General features: G+C 46.7%; 1 protein-coding gene across 3 annotated transcripts in view; it reads left to right on the forward strand.

The window, feature by feature from the left end:
- LOC140468521 (T-cell ecto-ADP-ribosyltransferase 1-like) overlaps positions 1-4,368 on the forward strand; it is a 19,287-nt gene extending 14,919 nt beyond the window's left edge. For all 3 annotated transcript variants that reach the window (XM_072564606.1, XM_072564605.1, XM_072564604.1), the window contains exon 2: positions 2,859-4,368. In XM_072564606.1, the coding sequence (XP_072420707.1) occupies positions 2,921-3,688 (768 nt within the window). In that variant the 5' untranslated portion in view covers positions 2,859-2,920 and the 3' untranslated portion in view covers positions 3,689-4,368. The remainder of the gene's footprint in view (positions 1-2,858) is intronic.
- Positions 4,369-19,757: the final 15,389 nt, after the last annotated feature.

Raw genomic sequence — 19,757 nt, forward strand, 5'->3', positions numbered from 1 at the left:
TAGGAGTGCCTGAGTGTGTGTGTGTGTATGTGTATATAGGAGTGCCTGTGTGTGTCCGTCTGTATATGTGTATAGGAGTGCCTGTGTGTCTGTATGTGTGTATAGGAGTGCCTGTGTGTCTGTGTGTATGTGTATAGGAGTGCCTGTGTGTGTCCGTCTGTATATGTGTATAGGAGTGCCTGTGTGTCTCTGTGTGTGTATAGGAGTACCTGTGTGTGTCCATCTGTATATATCTATAGGAGCACCTGTGTGTGTGTGTGTGTGTGTGTGTGTGTGTGTGTCTGTCTGTCTGTATATTTGTATAGGAGTGCCTGTGTGTGTGTGTGTGTGTGTGTGCGCGCGTGTGTGTGTGTGTACAGAAGTGACTGTGTGTGTCCATCTGTATATGTGTATAGGAATGCCTGTGTGTCTTTGTGCGTGTGTTGTGTGTGTGTGTATAGCAGTGCCTGTGTGTGTGTGTGTGTGTGTGTGTGTGTATGTGAGAGTGTGTGTGTGTATAGGAGTGCCTGTATGTCTGTGTGTGTGTGTGTGTGTATAGGCGTTCCTGTGTGTGTGTATGTGTATATAGGAGTGTCTGTGTGTGTCCGTCTGTATACGTGTATAGGAGTGCATGTGTGTGTGCACGTGTGCGTATAGGAGTGCCTGTGTGTGTCCGTCTGTATATGTGTATAGGAGTGCCTGTGTGTGTGTGTGTGTGTGTATAGGAGTGCCTTTGTGTGTGTATGTGAGAGTGTGTGTATATAGGAGTGCCTGTATGTCTGTGCGTTTGTGTGTATAGGCGTGCCTGTGTGTGTGTGGATATAGGAGTGCCTGTGTGTGTCCATCTGTATATGTGTATAGGAGTGCCTGTATTTCTGTGTGTGTGTGTGTGTGTATAGGAGTGCCTGTGTGTGTCCATCTGTATATGTGTATAGGAGTGCCTGTATGTCTTTGTGTGTTTGTTTGTGTGTGTGTGTGTGTGTATGTATAGGAGTGCCTGTGTGTTTCCGTCTGTATATGTGTACAGGAGTGCCTGTGTGTGTATGTGTGTGTGCGTGTGTGTGTATGTATGTGAGAGTGTGTGTATATAGGAGTGCCTGTGTGTGTCCGTCTGTATATGTGTACAGGAGTGCCTGTGTGTGTATGTGTGTGTGCGTGTGTGTGTATGTACGTGAGAGTGTGTGTATATAGGAGTGCCTGTGTGTGTCCGTCTGTATATGTGTATAGGAGTGCCTGTATGTCTGTGTGTGTGTGTGTGTGTGTGTGTATAGGAGTGCCTGTGTGTGTCCATCTGTATATGTGTATAGGAGTGCCTGTATGTCTGTGTGTGTGTGTGTGTGTGTGTGTGTGTGTGTGTGTGTGTGCGCGCGCGCGCACGCGCGTGTCTGTGTCCGTGTGTATGAGAGTGTGTGTGTGTGTGTGTAGGAATATCTGTGTGTGTGTATAGTGCAATGGTGATCACCTGTAATGTGACATGAACCCAAGGTCCCGGTTGAGGCCCTCCCTATGGGAACCGAACTTAGCTATCAGCCTCTGCTCGGCCACTTTCCTCTGCTGCCTGTCCCGAAGTCCACCTTGGAGGATGGTAACCCGAAGGTCCGAGGCTGAATGTCCTGGCCCACTGAAGTGTTCCCCAACTGGGAGGGAACCCTCCTGTCTGTTGATTGTTGTGCGGTGCCCATTCATCCGTTGTCGTAGCCTTTGCTCGGTTTCCCCAATGTACCATGCCTCCGGGCATCCTTGCCTGCAACGTATAAGATAGACAACGCTGGCTGAGTCACATCAGTACCTGCCATGTACAAGGTGGGAGGTGTTCAGTATTTCCCAGGAGCTGAAAAATTACGCTATGTTCTTCGTGACCTGCAACCCATTATCAATGAGGATGAGCACCTCACCAAGACCTTCCCCACAACTCCACTACTTACCTTTAAACACCCACCAAACCTCAAACAGCTCATTGTTCGCAGCAAGCTGGCCAGCTTTTAAATGCTGTAATTGTACCACCCTCTGTGTGAGAAAGTTGCCCCTCAGGTCTCTTTTATATCTTTCCCCTCTAGTTCTGGACTCACCGACCCCAGGGAAAAGACTTTGTCTATTTGTCCTATCCATGCCCCTCATAATTTTATAAACCTCTATAAGGTCACCCCTCAGCCTCCGACACTCCAGGGAAAACAGCCCCAGCCTGTTCAGCCTCTCCCTGCAGCTCAAATCCTCCATCCCTGGCAACATCCTTGTAAATCTTTTCTGAACCCTATCGATTATCACAGCATCTTTCCGATAGGAAGGAGACCAGAATTGCACACAATATTCCAACAATGGTCTAACCAATGTCCTGTACAGCCGCAACATGACCTCCCAACTCCTGAACACAATACTCTGACCAATAAAGGAAAGCATATCAAATACCTTCTTCACTATCCTATCTACCTGCGACTCCACTTTCAAGGAGCTATGAACCTGCACTCCAAGGTCTCTTTGTTCAGCAACACTCCCTAGGACCTTACCATTAAGTGTATAAGTCCTGCTAAGATTTGCTTTCCCAAAATGCAGCACCTCACATTTATCTGAATTAAACTCCATCTGCCACTTCTCAGCCCATTGGCCCATCTGGTCCAGATCCTGCTGTAATCTGAGGTAACCCTCTTCGATGACCACTACACCTCCAATATTGGTGCCATCTGCAAACTTACTAACTGTACCTCTTATGCCCGCATCTAAATCACCTATGTAAATGACAAAAGGTAGAGGACCCAGCACCGATCCTTGTGGCTCCTTGGATGCTGCCTGACCTGCGGTCCATTTCCAGCTTGATTAGAAGGGCTGAAGGGCCTAATCCTATATTCTGTGTTTCCGTGTCATACCTTTGCTTTATCTTCCAGGTCAGGGGATCCTCGTTGACAGTAAAGCCATAAACAACGCAAAAGACGCTTTCGAGCTGAACATGAACGATTTTTCTGCAGCTTATATCTTTGAACAGAGCAAAACATCTGATCAGATCGCCATAGAAAACATCAAAATGGAGACCAGTCAGAACAGAGACTTTCAAAAGGCCTGGGAGAAAGCAAATGGAGCCATGGACTGTCGTATACCCAATGGACTTCAGAGGGAGCACATGGTCGCTGTTTATACCTATACAACACCATGGGGTTTTTCTGGAATATTCAATGATGCCGTGCAGAAGTATGGTGTTAGTGACACCGTCTACGCAGAAAACTTCAAATTCAAAGCCTATCATTATCTTCTGACAGTCGCTTTGGAGAAGCTACCAAAGGCCGGCTTGAAAACATCTTACAGAGGAATCAAGGACACAGCCTACGGCAGGAAAGGATCTGAAATACGGTTTGGATTCTTCGCCTCTTCCTCACTGAATGAGAAGGTCGCCTTCGATTTCATCAACAAAAACTTAGCAGCAAACACGCTTTTCGAAATTCACCACATCGACGGTGCCCTGATTCAGGACTGCTCTTACAACAGGACGCAACAGGAGGTTCTCATCCCTCCTTACAGGGTGTTTACAGTAGGAGCATCTGAGCCCTTCCCGTACGGCCACAGGATTTCCCTCACCACCGTGGCGAAGAGGAAGGGAATCCATGTTCAACTCGAGACGGGTGAGAGTGGTGAGCTCATCGTGCGACGCAGTGGTAGTGCGGCAGTCATGGCCTCAAGTGGATCGCTCCTAGTCACAGCCCTGGTGTTTGTGTCAGGGTAATGCATCGCGAAATTCCTCACTGCCATCCCCGGCCTGTTTTCCCATCTCACGATACTCTATCCCTCAGTTCCTGGGATTGCTCGGTTGCAACGTGCCCTTGAAGACTAACGCGAGACGCCCAGATGGATCAGGATTACTTGAGATTCGATTCCCCTACAGCGTGGAAACAGGCCCTTCGGCCCAACCAGTCCACACCGACCCTCCGAAGATTAACCCAATCAGTCCCATCTCCCTCTGACTAATTAACCTATCACTGTGGGCAATTTAAATGGCTAATCCAGCGTAATCTGCACATCTTTGGACTGTGGGGGGAAACCCACGCAGACACGGGGACAACGTGCAAACTCCACACGCAGATGGTTGCCCAAGGTGGGAATTGAACCTGCGTCCCTGGTGCTGGGAGGCAGCAGTGCTAGCCGCTGAGCCACCGTGCCGCCCCCTTCAGTGATCTCCAGCCTGACTCGCAGTCCAACGGGATCACAGCGGATTGGAACTGGTTTCCGTTCTGCGTCACCATAGGTGGCTGTCTGTCTGTCTGTCTGTCAGCCATAGAGTGCAACAGGGAGAGAGTGAGGACGCCAGATGCTGGAGATCAGAGTCAGCAGTGTGGGGCTGGACACACACAGCTGGTCAGGCAGCACCCGAGGAGCAGGAGAATCGACCTTTCAGGCAAAAGTGCTTCATCGTGCTCTTCATCAAACCTGAAACGTCGATTCTCCTGCTCCTCGGGTGCTGCCTGACCTGCTGTGTTTTTCCAGCACCGCACTCTCGACTCTGAGTCATAGAGACGTACAGCATGGAAACAGACCCTTCGGTCCAACCCGTCCATGCCGACCAGATATCCCAACCCAATCTAGTCCCACCTGCCAGTACCCCGTCCATATCCCTCCAAACCCTTCCTATTCATATACCCATCCAAATGCCTCTTAAATGTTGCAATTGTACCAGCCTCCACCACTTCCTCTGGCAGCTCATTCCATACACGCACCACCCTCTGAGTGAAAAGGTTGCCCCTTAGGTCTCTTTTATATCTTTCCCCTCTCACCCTAAACCTATGCCCTCTAGTTCTGGACTCCCTGACCCCAGGGAAAAGACTTTGTCTATTTATCCTATCCATAATTTTGTAAACCTCTATAAGGTCACCCCTCAGCCTCTGACGCTCCAGGGAAAACAGCCCCAGCCTGTTCAGCCTCTCCCTGTAGCTCAAATCCTCCAACCCTGGCATATCCACCATCTGCAGTCCTCACTTTCTCCGTGTTTGTGAGTGTGTGTGAGCGAGAGAGAGAGAGAGAGAGAGAGAGAGAGAAAGTAGTCCCATTGTGACTCCACTCTGTTTCTCAACAAGAAAAATGAACTGTTGTGGGCTTGGGCAGAATGGATGAGGATGAATGAAGATTGGCCGATGTGAATGACGCACAGAGTCGAATCCAGTGTCTTTTTCAGTTTGGGAGTTTGAGACCAATGAATCAGCACCAAGTGACAGAGCTGCCAACTAATCGCAACCACTGCTGGTTGGGCAGCATCCGAGGAGCAGGAGGATCGATGTTTCGGGCATCAGGAAGGAGGGATGAAGGGCTTTTGCCTGAAACATCGATTCTCCTGCTCCTCGGATGATGCCCGACCGGCTGTGCTTTTCCAGCACCACACTCTCTCAACTCTGATCTTCAGAATCTGCCGTCCTCACCCTCTCCTCATCCGAATCTCGATCAACCATTTGTCTGGGCGGATAACCGTATCGTTTCCAGGTTTTGCAACCGATCGAAAAAAATTGAGCAGGGCGTGGAACCGTGAATTAAGAAAAGGAATCAAAGAGGCCGTGGGTAGTTTAGATTCAGCTGAGAGGGGGGAAGGCAGGAACTTGTCAGCTTGAAGATAACGGGAATAAGGAAGATACCGTCCATTTTGGTCGGACGAATGGAAGTTGAGAATGCAATTGCCAAACGGTGAGGGAGTAAGGCGTTGATGTTCACCTTGATCATGTGTGCAAGAATTCCAGCAAGCAGTGCTGAAAAATCCCACAAGGTAAATAACTCATTCACCAGATTTAAGAACGGGAGGAAAGAAATCTTCCTTCAATAGTATAGACAGCCGTACCAACCAACCCCACTGCCCAACATTTCAATTCCCCCTCCCACTCTGCCGAGGACATGCAGGTCCTGGGCCTCCTTCACCGCCGCTCCCTCACCACCAGACGCCTGGAGGAAGAACGCCTCATCTTCCACCTCGGAACACTTCAGCCCCAGGGCATCAATGTGGACTTCACCGGTTTCCTCATTTCCCCTCCCCCCACCTTACCCCAGTTCCACCCTTCCAGCTCAGCACTATCCTCATGACCTGTCCTACCTGCCTATCTTCCTTCCCATCTCTCCACTTCACCCTCCTCTCTGACCTATCACCTTCACCCCCACCCCCATCCACCTATTGTACACTTTGCTACCATCCCCCACCCTCCCCTCTGACCTATCACCTTCGTCTCCACACCCATCCATCCAGTGTACTCTTTGCTACCTTCCCCCACCCTCCCCTCTGACCTATCACCTTCGTCCCCACCCCCATCCACCTATTGTCCTCTTTGCTAGCTCTCCCCCCGCCATTTGTTTCTCTACCACCGTTACAGTGACGACTGCGTGCGCATTCAGTTTAAGGAAGTTCATCCCAAAGTCATTCCATTATAACTCTGAAGTACATCTTAAACAAGGTCATCGTACTGATAATCAAGTGACTCAGCGCCCTTCAGTCATTATGGGCTGAATTACACAGTACAATTACTGCATCATCTCTCACTCCGTAAATGTATTAAAAAACAGCTATTATATCTGGAGAGATCAAAGTGCTCACATGGAACTCAGTGCCAATCAATTGTGAAGTCGCAATGTGCTTCAGATAATTTCTGGATTTATAAGCAATGTCGATCCTACAGCCACTCCTAGGATTGAAGGCATAATAAAAGATTTATTACTGTTTAATTTATCATAATAATCATTGTAGTTTACCAAGATAAGACTTTTTTTCTATTCTGCTTTATCGATATTCAAACCAGTATCAAAAAAACCAAACACCAAGAAACCCTGAGTTTTTTTTATCAAACAGAATTCTTAAACAAGTCTTTTTTAAGGGTCGACAACGCTGAAGATTTTCAAACTTAGTTCAGAAATTTTAGAAGCTTATGTGTTTGAAAAGGTTTTCTTTATGTTGTAAAGGTCTTTTTTTTTTGACAAACCAAAGAGCTCTTTAAAAAATAAAGGTTTGGGTTTTAGTTCCAGAGAGTCCGACACATGGTCAGCTTCGAGAGAAGAGATTTTTTTGCCTTTGTGGAATTGATTGATGAATCATTTTGATTCAGTTAATTGGCTAAGTGGTTGGTGTAATTAAATTTGATTTTCTTTTCCACAATTGTTTTCCATTTGAACGCTGTTGCCTGGAGCTGAGGAAACCCTGCTTCACTTTGTTCAGCTGGTTAGCAGTGGTCAGACTGAGGGAGAATCTTCCTTTAGTCTGGCTTCCAGGCTGCTGACATGGAGCAGAGTGAGAGAGGGTGTGTACCCGAAATACAGGGGGGACAGTCCTTTACCTGCGACCACCCTAGCATTCAAACACAAGTCCCTCCTCAGACCTGATGGCTGTTCTTCCACTCTCTGTAGGTGGCTGTAAAAAAGGATGGGCCTAGTTCAGGCTGCGTTACCCTTGGGGGGGGGGGGGGGTTGAGAGTGTGCTGCTGGAAAAGCACAGTAGGTCAGGCAACATCCGAGGAGCAGGAGAATCGACGTTTCGGGCATTAGTCTTTCATCAAGAATGAGGCGTCATCCCTAATGAAGGGCTTATGCCCGAAACGTCGACTCTCCTGCTCCTCGGATGCTGCCTGACCTGCTGTGCTTTTCCAGCAGCACACTCTCGATTCTGAACTCCAGCATCTGCAGACCTCACTTTCTCCCTGAGCGTACCAAGTGGGGCAGAGGGAGTGGTCACGGGAAAGGGGTTAGGGCATTGGCAGCCCGACTTCGCCTTTTCCTGGCAACAAGTCCTGAGGTGTTTGACCTATTCCCGGATGCTCCCCCACCTCTTCCTACTACACTCTGGACCGTCCTGGGTCTGTGGGTAAGCTGCGAGGGTATCACAAATCTTTCTTCGCTCCACCTGCAGCTCAGTCACGCAGGAGGAGACAGCTCCACTAGAACACTCCAGTTGAGATTACCATTGCGCTGAATGTCTCCTTCTGCATTTCCCAAAGGTGAAGGGGGGGGGGGTGGTTTCAGGTTCCTAAGAAATGTCAGGGGTCCCAGTGCATGAGATTAAGTTCCCGGCAGTATGGAAACAGTACATTTGGCACAGTCAGTGCCAAGAAGAGAAACTCACCCAGCCCCATTTCCCTCTGGCTAATGCACCTAACACTATGGGATAATTTAGCATGGCCAATCCACCCTAACCTGCACATCCCTGGGCACTATGGGACAATTTAGCATGGCCAATCCACCCTAACCTGCACATCCCTGGGCACTATGGGACAATTTAGCATGGCCAATCCACCCTAACCTGCACATCCCTAGGCACTATGGGACAACTTAGCATGGCAAATCCATCCTAACCTGCACATCCCTGGGCACTTTGGGACAATTTGCAATGGGAAAATTTAGCATGGCCAATGCATCCTAACCTACACATCCCCGGACACTATGGGACAATTTAGCATGGCCAGTCCACCCTAACCTGCCCATGTTTGGACTGTGGGAGGAATTTGGAGCACCCGGAGGAAACCCATGCAGACACGGGGAGAGTGTGCAAAGTTTACACATGCAGTCGCCCGAGGCTGGAGTCGGACCCGGTCCCTGGAGTTAAAAAGATGCAGTGCAAACACTCAGCCACTGTGCTGCCAATACTGCGTTCTTTCTCAATGTCTCTCTGTCTCTCTATCTCTGTCTCTCTTTCTCTCTGTCTCTCTCTCTCTTTCTCTCTCTCTCTGTGTCTCTCTCTGTCTCTCTCTCTCTCTCTCTCTCTCTCTCTGTCTCTCTCCCTCTGTCTCTCTCCCTCTCTCTCTGTCGCTGTCTCTCTCTCTGTCTCTCTCCCTCTGTCTCTCTGTCTCTGTCTTCCTCTCTGTATCAATGTGTTCCTCTTTCTTTCTGTGTCTCTCTCTCTCTGTCTCTCTCTTTCTGTCTCTCTGTCTTTGTCTCTCTCTCTCTCTGTCTCTCTCTCTGTCTCTCTCTCTGTCTCTCTCCCTCTGTCTCTCTGTCTCTGTCTTCCTCTCTGTATCAATGTGTTCCTCTTTCTTTCTGTGTCTCTCTCTCTGTCTCTCTCTTTCTGTCTCTCTGTCTTTGTCTCTCTCTCTCTCTGTCTCTCTCTCTGTCTCTGTCTCTCTCTCTGTCTCTCTCCCTCTGTCTCTCTGTCTCTGTCTTCCTCTCTGTATCAATGTGTTCCTCTTTCTTTCTGTGTGTCTCTCTCTCTGTCTCTCTGTCTCTCTCTCTCTCTGTCTCTCTGTCTCTCTCTCTCTGTCTCTCTGTCTCTCTCTCTCTCTCTGTAGGCAGCTGGTGAATTCCCATGTGTAATTATGGAATAAACTCATCTTGTTTCCCGATGAGTGGAGAAGATGGGGAGTAAACCTGCCGGAGGTGTATAAGATTACGAGGGGCATGGAAAGGGTCAGAGCGAGATGGTCCATTGTTTGAATCTTTCAGAACACTCGGAAACCTGGAGTTGGTTCATCCCTCTCCCCCAATCCCTCTGTATAATTACAGCAAGACTTCCTCAGTTTCCAACTCCAAACCCCGGAAATAAATGGCAGCGTAAGAATTGTCCTCGTGATTGTTAGCTGTCCCGTCAGGTTAACCTTCTGTGAGTTGGAGATATCTACCCGAAATGGAAAATAGGACAGTGATTGAGGGGGATTCTGAGAAAACGTGCGAGTGTGAGAGGAGCCAAGTGAGAGAGAGAGCGAGAGTGTGTGTGTGAGAGAGAGCAACAGAGAGAGAAAGAGACAACGAGAGAGAGGGAAACACAGAGAGAGAGAGAGGGACACACTGATAGAGAGAAACAGACAGTGAGAGAGAGGGACACATTGATAGAGAGACAGAGGGGGACACATTGATAGAGAGAGAGGAAGAGAGAGACAGACACATTGATAGAGAGAGAGGAAGAGAGGGGACACATTGATAGTGAGAGAGGAAGAGAGGGGACACATTGATAGTGAGAGAGGAAGAGAGGGGACACATTGATAGTGAGAGAGCAAGAGAGAGACAGACACAGAGAGAGAGAGAGGGACACATTGATAGAGAGACGGGGGGGGGACACATTGATAGAGAGAGAGGAAGAGAGGGGACACATTGATAGTGAGAGAGCAAGAGAGAGACAGAGAGGGACATATTGATAGAGAGACACATTGATAGAGAGACAGAGAGAGAGAAAGAGACAGACAGACACATTGATAGAGAGACAGAGGGGGGACACATTGATAGAGAGACAGAGAGAGAGAGAGAGAGAGACAGACAGACAGACACATTGATAGAGAGACAGAGGGGGGGGACACATTGATAGAGAGACAGACACAGAGAGAGAGAGAGAGAGGGACACATTGATAGAGAGACAGAGAGGGGGACACATTGATAGAGAGATTCGATTACTTACAGTGTGGAAACAGGCCCTTCGGCCCAACAAGTCCAAACCGACCCACCGAAGCGCAACCCACCCATACCCCTACATTTACCCCTTTACCTAACACTATGGGCAATTTAGCATGACCAATTCACCTGACTTGCACATCTTTGGACTGTGGGAGGAAACCGGAGCACCCTGAGGAAACCCACGCAGACACGGGGAGAATGTGCAAACTCCACACAGTCAGTCGCCTGAGTCGGGAATTGAACCCAGGTCTCTGGCGCTGTGAGGCAGCAGTGCTAACTACTGTGCCACCGTGCCGCCCGGTGAGAGAGGAAGAGAGAGACAGAGAGAGAGAGAGAGAGGCACATTGACAGAGAGACAGAGAGAGAGAGAAGGACACATTGATTGAGAGAGAGGAAGAGAGACAGAGAGACAACGAGAGAGAGGCTCACAGAGAGAGAGGAAGAGAGAGAGAGAGACTGCACACAAGAGAGAGTTCATGAGAGAGTGTGCGTGCACGCGCGCGAGGGAGAGACGGTGCGTAAGAGACCATCTGCACTGTCTATAATGCAGCCTAACTTTGTACCTGTTCTGAGAGTGTGTGAAAAGTGAGAGTGTGAGAGAACAGAAACCAGGGCTGGACTTACATAGTTAATGGTAGTGCCCTGGGGAGTGTTGCCAAACAGAGAGGATGAGGAATGCAGGGACATAGTTCCTCGAAAGTGAGGCCACAGGTGGGAGGTGAAGAAGGCCTTTGGCACGTTTGCATTCATTGGTCAGAGCAATGAGTCCAGGAGTTGGGATGTCGTGTTAGGACTGTACAAGACATTGGTGAGGCCACATTGGAGCTCTGCATACCATCCTGTTCACCCTGCTATGGGAAGGATGATATTAAACTGCAAACGGTATGAAACAGATTTACAAGGATGTTACCAAGACACGAAGACTTGACTTCTCAGGAGAGGCTGGGACCTTTTTCCCTGGAACATAGGAGGCTGAGTGATGAGTTTACTGAGGGATATAACATCACGGAGGGCATACATTTAAGGTCAGAGGAGAAAAATGTAAAAAAAACACTTGAAGGGAAACTTTTTAACACAGTGCCGTGGTGCGTATATGGAAGGAGCTGCCAGAGGAAGTGATAGAGGCAAGTACAATCCTAACATTTAAAAGACCTCAGAATAGGTGTGAGGATAGGAAATGGGACTGGCTCAGTTTCCGAAAACTGGTCAGCATGGAGCAGTTGGGTCAAAGGGTTGGTTTCCATGCTGCATGACTCTATAATTTCGATCACCTCAACTGTTACATGATAGAAAAAAAACACCTTGAACCCTTCAATTAGAATCCAATCTGTAACAGACTGCTGGGTTTCTGTCACACTGCGTATAAACCACCCCGATAGTCTTGATTAGATTCCTGTTGCTACTAGTTCTATGGTGTCCGTTATTCTGTGTATACACCAGCCACGCCCTCTCGATTAGATTCCAGTCTTTAACTCACAGTCTGGCTAACTATTACTCTCTCAGTAAACCCTCAAACACCTCGATTAGATTTCAGTCTGTGACCCACTTCCTGGTATCTGTTACACGGGTCATAAATCCTATACCCCTCGATTAGATTCCTGCCTGGAACTCTCTTCTGGCTCTCTGTTATTCTGTACATGAATCCCCCTGAACTGCTCGGTTACATTTCAGTCAGTAACTCACTCTTGGGTATCTGTTATTGGATGTATAAACCCCCTGAACCCATACTGAGTGGAAGAGTGAGTGAGAACGAGAGAGAGAGAGGGCGCAAGTGTGTGTGTGAGTGATGTGTGAGTGAGAGTCAGTGTGTGTGCATGAAAATGTGTGTGTGTGAGAGTCTGTGTGTGCGTGTCTGCGTGTGTATGTGTCTGTGTGCATGTCTGTGTGTCTATCTGTGTATGTGTCTGTTTGTGTGACTGTATGTGTGTATCTGTGTGTGTTTCTGTGTCTGTGTGCGTGTCTGCGTGTGTATGTGTCTGTGTGCGTGTCTGTGCGTCTATCTGTGTGTGTGTCTGTGTATGTGTCTGTTTGTGTGACTGTGTGTGTCTATGTGTGTCTGTGTGTGTGCATGTCTGTGTGTATGTGTCTGTGTGTGCGTCTGTGTGTGTGTGTCTTGTGTCTGTGTGTATGTCTGTGTGTCTGTGTGTATGTCTGTCTGTGTATGTCTGTCTGTCTGTGTCTGTGTGTGTGTCTGTGTGTCTGTGTGTGTATGTCTGTGTGTCTGTGTGTATGTCTGTGTGTCTGTGTGTGTGTGTATGTCTGTGTGTGTGTCTGTATGTGTGAAATGTAGGAGTCACACTGAGAGCAGGAACATTCTGAGGCAACCTCAGCAATTACACCCACGATCTGCCCAGTCCTTTATGTTGGTGGGGGGGTGGGGGGGGGTGCTGGTTTAAGGTGGAGAATCCTCAACATTAGTATGGGGCCTATGTTCAATATTTTTAATCTGTATTGATGTCAGTCTCTGTTGCCTTTCTCTATTTATAAAGTTAATGTCATCGCTGTGCTGATATAAAATGGTGGCTGTGGACAAATCTAAGATGTCTGCCTGACTGATTTGTGTCAGGAATACTTTCAGCAAGGGAGAGGGGGCAATGTGTCAAAAGCCATTTCCATTCAAAGTTAAAAATCACACAACACCAGGTTATAGTCCAACAGGTTTAATTGGAAGCCCCTTCATCAGGTGATTCACCTCCGAAAGCAAGCGTGCTTCCAATTAAACCTGTCGGACTATAACCTGGTGTTGTGTGATTTTTAACTTTGTACACCCCAGTCCAACACCGGCATCTCCAAATTATTTCCATTTATTGATGCCAGCAGAGATAGGAAATGGAGACAGCTCTTTGAAGGGGGTTAAAATGCAAATCCCAGAACTTGTTTACAGTGAATGCGGAGAGATAATGTGACATTCCAGTAAGGTCTGCCTTATTTTCCAAACTCCTAATATATGAGAGAAACATAATATACAAAACCTGAAAGAGCTCGGCCACTGAATGGTAGATTTGCAGCGTTGGATCAGAAGCCTGTCTGGCTAGGCCTCATCCCAAATTGAAGGGTTTCTCAAATCCCACACTGACCTTCTGTGGGTTCAAATTGTGTGTTGTCTGCAAATAAAAGAAAATAATGGACCTGCAATTAAACAAAGCTCTTTCTGGAACTATGTGTGTCTTGGTTTAAGTGTCTTTCAACAGGATTGAGGAGAAATATAGACAGTGCGAGATGGGCAGCACTGTAACCAGAATGGCAGTAATTATAAAAGGGATATGAATATCTTCAGTGAAAGGGGAAAACAGAGGAGGATAGTTTTCAAACTAGGACTGTGGGGAGTCAGTAAAGTTGTGAAGTTTATGACTGTAACACGTAAATGTTACACAAGATTTGGAATTATTTTCAGCAAAAGGAATTGCTTGCAGGTCAATGTGAATTGTTCAGTGCAGAGTTACAATATTCCGATGCCATTTCCTCACTATCCCATTTCAATCCTTGGTAAAATTATTTACCCTCCGAAATGTTGGCTAATGGTTACCTTCCTGTGAACTGGCCTCTTCCCAAACTCTCCCTGCTCAGTCCCTGTTACAGTTAAAGGCGGCGTAGATCTGAGGCCATTTGGAAATCCAAATCTCCCTCAGTCCCTCCCTGCCTGTTGGTCTCTGGGTGAGTATCTGCCTGTTTCTCTCCCATCTTCCAGAACACATGGAAACCTCCACATACAGCCGGTGAATCCTGTCTGGCTCAGCTCATTGCTGAGTTGGTCCATGGTGGGTACTCTGTCCTCTGCTTTCCCTCCTCTCGTATCCCGTTGCTCTGTCGATAAATCAACCAATCCCCTCAATTCGATTCCCGTCTGTTGATCACTCCTGGGGGTCTGTTATTCTTCATAAATTCACCTCGAACCCGTCAATAAAATTCTAATCTGTAACTAACTTCCGTTATATGAGACTGTACATTAACCACCTCAAATCTTCTATTTAATTCCAGGCTGTAACTCACTCTAGGCTATCTGTTATTCTGTATATAACCCACCCTGAACCCCTCGATTCGTTTCCAGTCTGTAACTCACTCCGGGGTATCTGTTATTCTGTATATAACCCACCCTGAACCCCTCGATTCGATTCCAGTCTGTAACTCACTCCTGGGTATCTGTTATTCTGTACAGAAACCACCTTGAACCCCTCGATTAGTTTCCAGTCTGTAACTCACTCTGGGATATCTGTTATTCTGTATATAAACCACTCTGAACCCCTCAATTAGATTCCAGTCTGTAACTCACTCCGGGATATCTGTTATTCTGCAGATAAACCACTCTGAACTCCTCGATTCGATTCCAGACTGTAACTCACTCCGGGATATCTGTTATTCTGTATATAAAACAGCCTGAACCCCTCGAAGAGATTCTAGGCTGTAACTCACTCCAGGGTGTCTGTTATTCTGTATATAAACCATCCTGAACCCCTCGATTAGATTCCAGTCTGTAAACTCACTCCGGGATATCTGTTATTCTGCAGATAAACCACTCTGAACTCCTCGATTCGATTCCAGACTGTAACTCACTCCGGGATATCTGTTATTCTGTATATAAAACAGCCTGAACCCCTCGAAGAGATTCTAGGCTGTAACTCACTCCAGGGTGTCTGTTATTCTGTATATAAACCATCCTGAACCCCTCGATTAGATTCCAGTCTGTAAACTCACTCCGGGGGTATCTGTTAATCTGTATATAAACCACACTGAACCCCTTGATTTGATCCAGTCAGCAACTCATTCCGGGGTATCTGTTATTCTGTATATAACCCAGCTTGAATCCCTCGATAAGATTCCAGTCTATAACTAACTCCAGAGTATCTGTTATTCTGTATATAAACCACCCTGAACCCCTCGATTGGTTTCCAGTCTGTTACTCACTCCGGGCTATCTGTTATTCTGTATATAAACCACCCTGAACCCCTCGATCATAATCCCGTCTGTAACCCACTCCCAGGGTATCTGTTATTCAGAAAGAAACCATCCGGAACCCCTCAATCAGATTCCAGTCTGTAACTCACTACGGGGGATCTATTATTCTGTATATAAACCACCCTGTGCCCCTCGATCAGATTCTAGTCTGTATCTCACTCCGGGGTATCTGTTATTATGTATATAAACCACCCTGAACCCCGCGATCGGATTCCAGTCTGTTACTCACTCCGGAGTATCTGTTATTCTGTGTCTAAACAAGCTTGAATCCCTCGATTAGATCCAGTCAGTAACTCATTCCGGGGTATCTGTTATTCTATATATAACCCAGCCTGAAACCCTCGATTAGATTCCAGTCTGTAACTCACGGCGGGGTATCTGTTATTCTGTACATAAACCACCCTGAACCCCACGATCAGATTCCAGTCTGTAACTCACTGCCGGGGTTATCTGTTATTCTGTATATAACCCACCCTGAAACCCTCGACTAGACTCCAGTCTTTAACTCACTCCGGGGTATCTGTTATACTGTATATAAACCACCCTGAAATCATCGATTAGATTCCTGTCTGTAATTAACTCAGGGGTATCTGTTATTCTGTATATAAACCACCCTGTACCCCACGATCAGAGTCCAGCCTGTAACCCACTCCAGTGTATCTGTTAATCTGTGTATATACCACGCCGAACCCCTCGATTAGATTCCAGTCTGTAACTCACTCCAGTGTGTCTAGTATTCTGTATATAAACCACACTGAACACCTCGATTAGATTCCAGTCTGTAACTCACTCTGGGGTATCTGTTATTCTGTATATAAACCACCCTGAATCCCTCGATTAGATTCCAGTCTGTACCTCACTCTGAGGTATTTGTTATTCTGTATATAAACCACCCAGACACCCTCAATTAGATTCCAGTCTGTAACTCACTCTGGGGTATCTGTTATTCTGTATATAACCCACCCTGAACACCTTGAATAGTTTCCAGTCTGTCACTCATTCTGGGGTGGTGGTTATTCAGTATATGAAACACCCTGAACCCCACTATCAGATTCCAGCATGTATCTCACTCCGGGGTATCCATTATATAAACACCCCTTAAAAACCTTGATTAGATTCCAGGCTGTAACACACTGCGGGGTATCTGTTATTCTGTATATAAACCACCCTGAACCCCTCGATTAGATTCCAGACTGTAACACACTGCGGGGTATCTGTTATTCTGTATATAAACCACCCTGAACACCTCAATTAGATTCAAGACTAGAACTCATTTCGGGGTATCTTTTAATCTGTATATTACCCACCCTGATCACCTCGATAAGATTCCAGACTGTAACTCACTCTGGGGTGTCTGTTATTCTGTATATAAACCACCCTGAACCCCTCGATTAGATTCCAGTCTGTAACTCACTCTGTGGTATCTGTTATTCTGTATATAAACCACCCTGAAACCCTCAATTAGATTCCAGTCTGTTACTCACTCTGTGGTATTTGTTATTCTGTATACAAACCACCCAGAAACCCTTAGTTATATTCCAGTCTGTCACTCACTCCAGGATGTCTGTTATTCTGCATATACACCACCTTGAACCCCTCGATTAGATTCCAGTCTCTAACTCACTCTGAGGAATCTGTAATTCCGCAGATAAACCACCCTGTACACCTCGATTAGATTCCAATCTGTAACTCACTCTGGGGTTTCTATTATTGTGTGTATAAACCACCCTGAAACGCTCGATTAGATTCCAATCTGTGACTCACTCCGGGGTATCTGGTATTCTGCAGATAAACCATCGTGAACCCCTCAATTTGATTCCAGTCTGTAACTCACTCCGGGGTATCTGTTATTCTGTGTATAGACCACCCTGAACCCCTCGATTAGATTCCAGGTTCAAACTCATTCCGGATTGGCTGTTATCCTGTATATAAATCACCCTGAACCCCTCGATTAGATTCCAGTCTGTAATTCACTCCAAGAAAAATGTGATTCCACAGATAAATTACCCTGATCCCCTCGATCAGATTCCAGTCTGTATCTTACTCCGGGGTATCAGTTATTCTGTATATAAACCACCCCGATCCCCTCTATTAGATTCCAGACTGTAACTCACTCTGGGGTATCTGTTATTCTGTAAATAAACCACCCTGAACCCCTCGATTGGTTTCCAGTCTGTAACTCACTCTGGGGTATCTGTTATTCTGTATATAAACCACCCTGAACCCCTCGATTAGATTCCAGACTGTAACTCACTCTGGGGTATCTGTTATTCTGTAAATAAACCACCCTGATCCCCTCGATTAGATTCCAGTCTGCAACTCACTCCGGGGTATCTGTTATTCTGTATATAACCCACCCTGAACCCCTCGATTGGTTTCCAGTCTGTAACTCACTCCGGGGTATCTGTTATTCTGTAAATAAACCACCCTGAACCCCTCGATTGGTTTCCAGTCTGTTACTCACTCCGGGGTATCTGTTATTCTGTATATAACCCACCCTGAACCCCTCGATTGGTTTCCAGTCTGTAACTCACTCCGGGGTATCTGTTATTCTGTATATAAACCACCCTGAACCCCTCGATTAGATTCCAGACTGTAACTCACTCTGGGGTATCTGTTATTCTGTAAATAAACCACCCTGAACCCCTCGATTGGTTTCCAGTCTGTAACTCACTCCGGGGTATCTGTTATTCTGTATATAACCCACCCTGAACCCCTCGATTGGTTTCCAGTCTGTAACTCACTCTGGGGTATCTGTTATTCTGTATATAACCCACCCTGAACCCCTCGATTGGTTTCCAGTCTGTAACTCACTCTGGGGTATCTGTTATTCTGTAAATAAACCACCCTGAACCCCTCGATTGGTTTCCAGTCTGTAACTCACTCCGGGGTATCTGTTATTCTGTATATAAACCACCCTGAACCCCTCGATTGGTTTCCAGTCTGTAACTCACTCCGGGGTATCTGTTATTCTGTAAATAAACCACCCTGAACCCCTCAGTTAGAACACAGTCTGTCACTCACTCCAGGGTGTCTGTGATTCTGCATATACGCCACCCTGAACCCCTCGATTAGATTCCAGGCTCTAACTCATTCTGGGGTGGCAGTTATTCTGTATATAAACCACCCAAACCCCTCGATTAGATTCCAGTCTGTAACTCACTATGGGGTATTTGTTATCCTGTATATAACCCACCCTGAACCCCTCGATTAGATTCCAGTCTGTAACTCACTCCGAGGATTTTGGTTATTCTGTATATAAACCACCTTGAACCTCTCGATTACATTCCAGTCTGTTACTCACTCCGGGCTATCTGTTATTCTGTATATAAACCACTCTGAACCCCTCGATTACATTCCAGTCTGTTACTCACCCCGAGCTATCTGTTATTCTGAATATAAAACACCCTGATCCCCTCGATCAGATTCCAGTCTGTAACTCACTCCGGGGTATCTGTTACTCTGTATATAACCCAGCCTGAAACCATCGATTAGATTCCTTTCTGTAACTCACTGTGGGGTATCTGTTATTCTGTATATAAACCACCCTGAAACCCTCGATTAGATTCCAGTCTGTAACTCACTCGGGGTATCTGTTATTCTCTATATAACCCAGCCTGAAACCCTCGACTAGATTCCAGTCAGTAACTCACTCCGGGCTATCTGTTATTATGTATATAAACCACCCTGAACCCCTTGATTAGATTCCAGGCTGTTACTCACTCCGGGGTATCTGTTATTCTGTATATAAACCACCCTGAACCCCGCGATCAGATTCCAGTCTGTAACTCACTCTGGGGTATCTGTTATTCTGTATATAAACCACCCTGAACCCTGCGATCAGATTCCAGTCTGTAACTCACTCTGGGGTATCTGTTACTCTGTATATAAACCACCCTGAACCCCTTGATTAGATTCCAGGCTGTTACTCACTCCGGGGTATCTGTTATTCTGTATATAAACCACCCTGAACCCCGCGATCAGATTCCAGTCTGTAACTCACTCTGGGGTATCTGTTATTCTGTATATAAACCACCCTGAACCTCTCGATTGGTTTCCAGTCTGTAACTCACTCTGGGGTATCTGTTATTCTGTATATAAACTACCCTGAACCCCTCGATTGGTTTCCAGTCTGTAACTCCCTCTGGGGTATCTGTTATTCTGTATATAAACCACACTGAACACCTCGATTAGATTCCAGTCTGTAACTCACTTCGGTGTATATGTTATTCTCTATATAAACCACCCCGAACCCATCGATTCAATTCCAGTCTGTAACTCACTCCGGGGTATCTGTTATTCTGTATATAACCCACCCTGATCCCCTCGACTAGATTCCAGTCTGTAACTCACTCCGGGCTATCTGTTATTATGTATATAAACCACCCTGAACCCCTTGATTAGATTCCAGGCTGTTGCTCACTTTGGGGTATCTGATATTCTGTACGTAACCCAGCCTGAACACCTCGATTAGATTCCAGTCTGTAACTCACTCTGGGGTATCTGTT

This window comes from Chiloscyllium punctatum, chromosome 47 (genome assembly GCF_047496795.1).
Source record: "Chiloscyllium punctatum isolate Juve2018m chromosome 47, sChiPun1.3, whole genome shotgun sequence".
Classification (NCBI taxonomy): domain Eukaryota; kingdom Metazoa; phylum Chordata; class Chondrichthyes; order Orectolobiformes; family Hemiscylliidae; genus Chiloscyllium; species Chiloscyllium punctatum.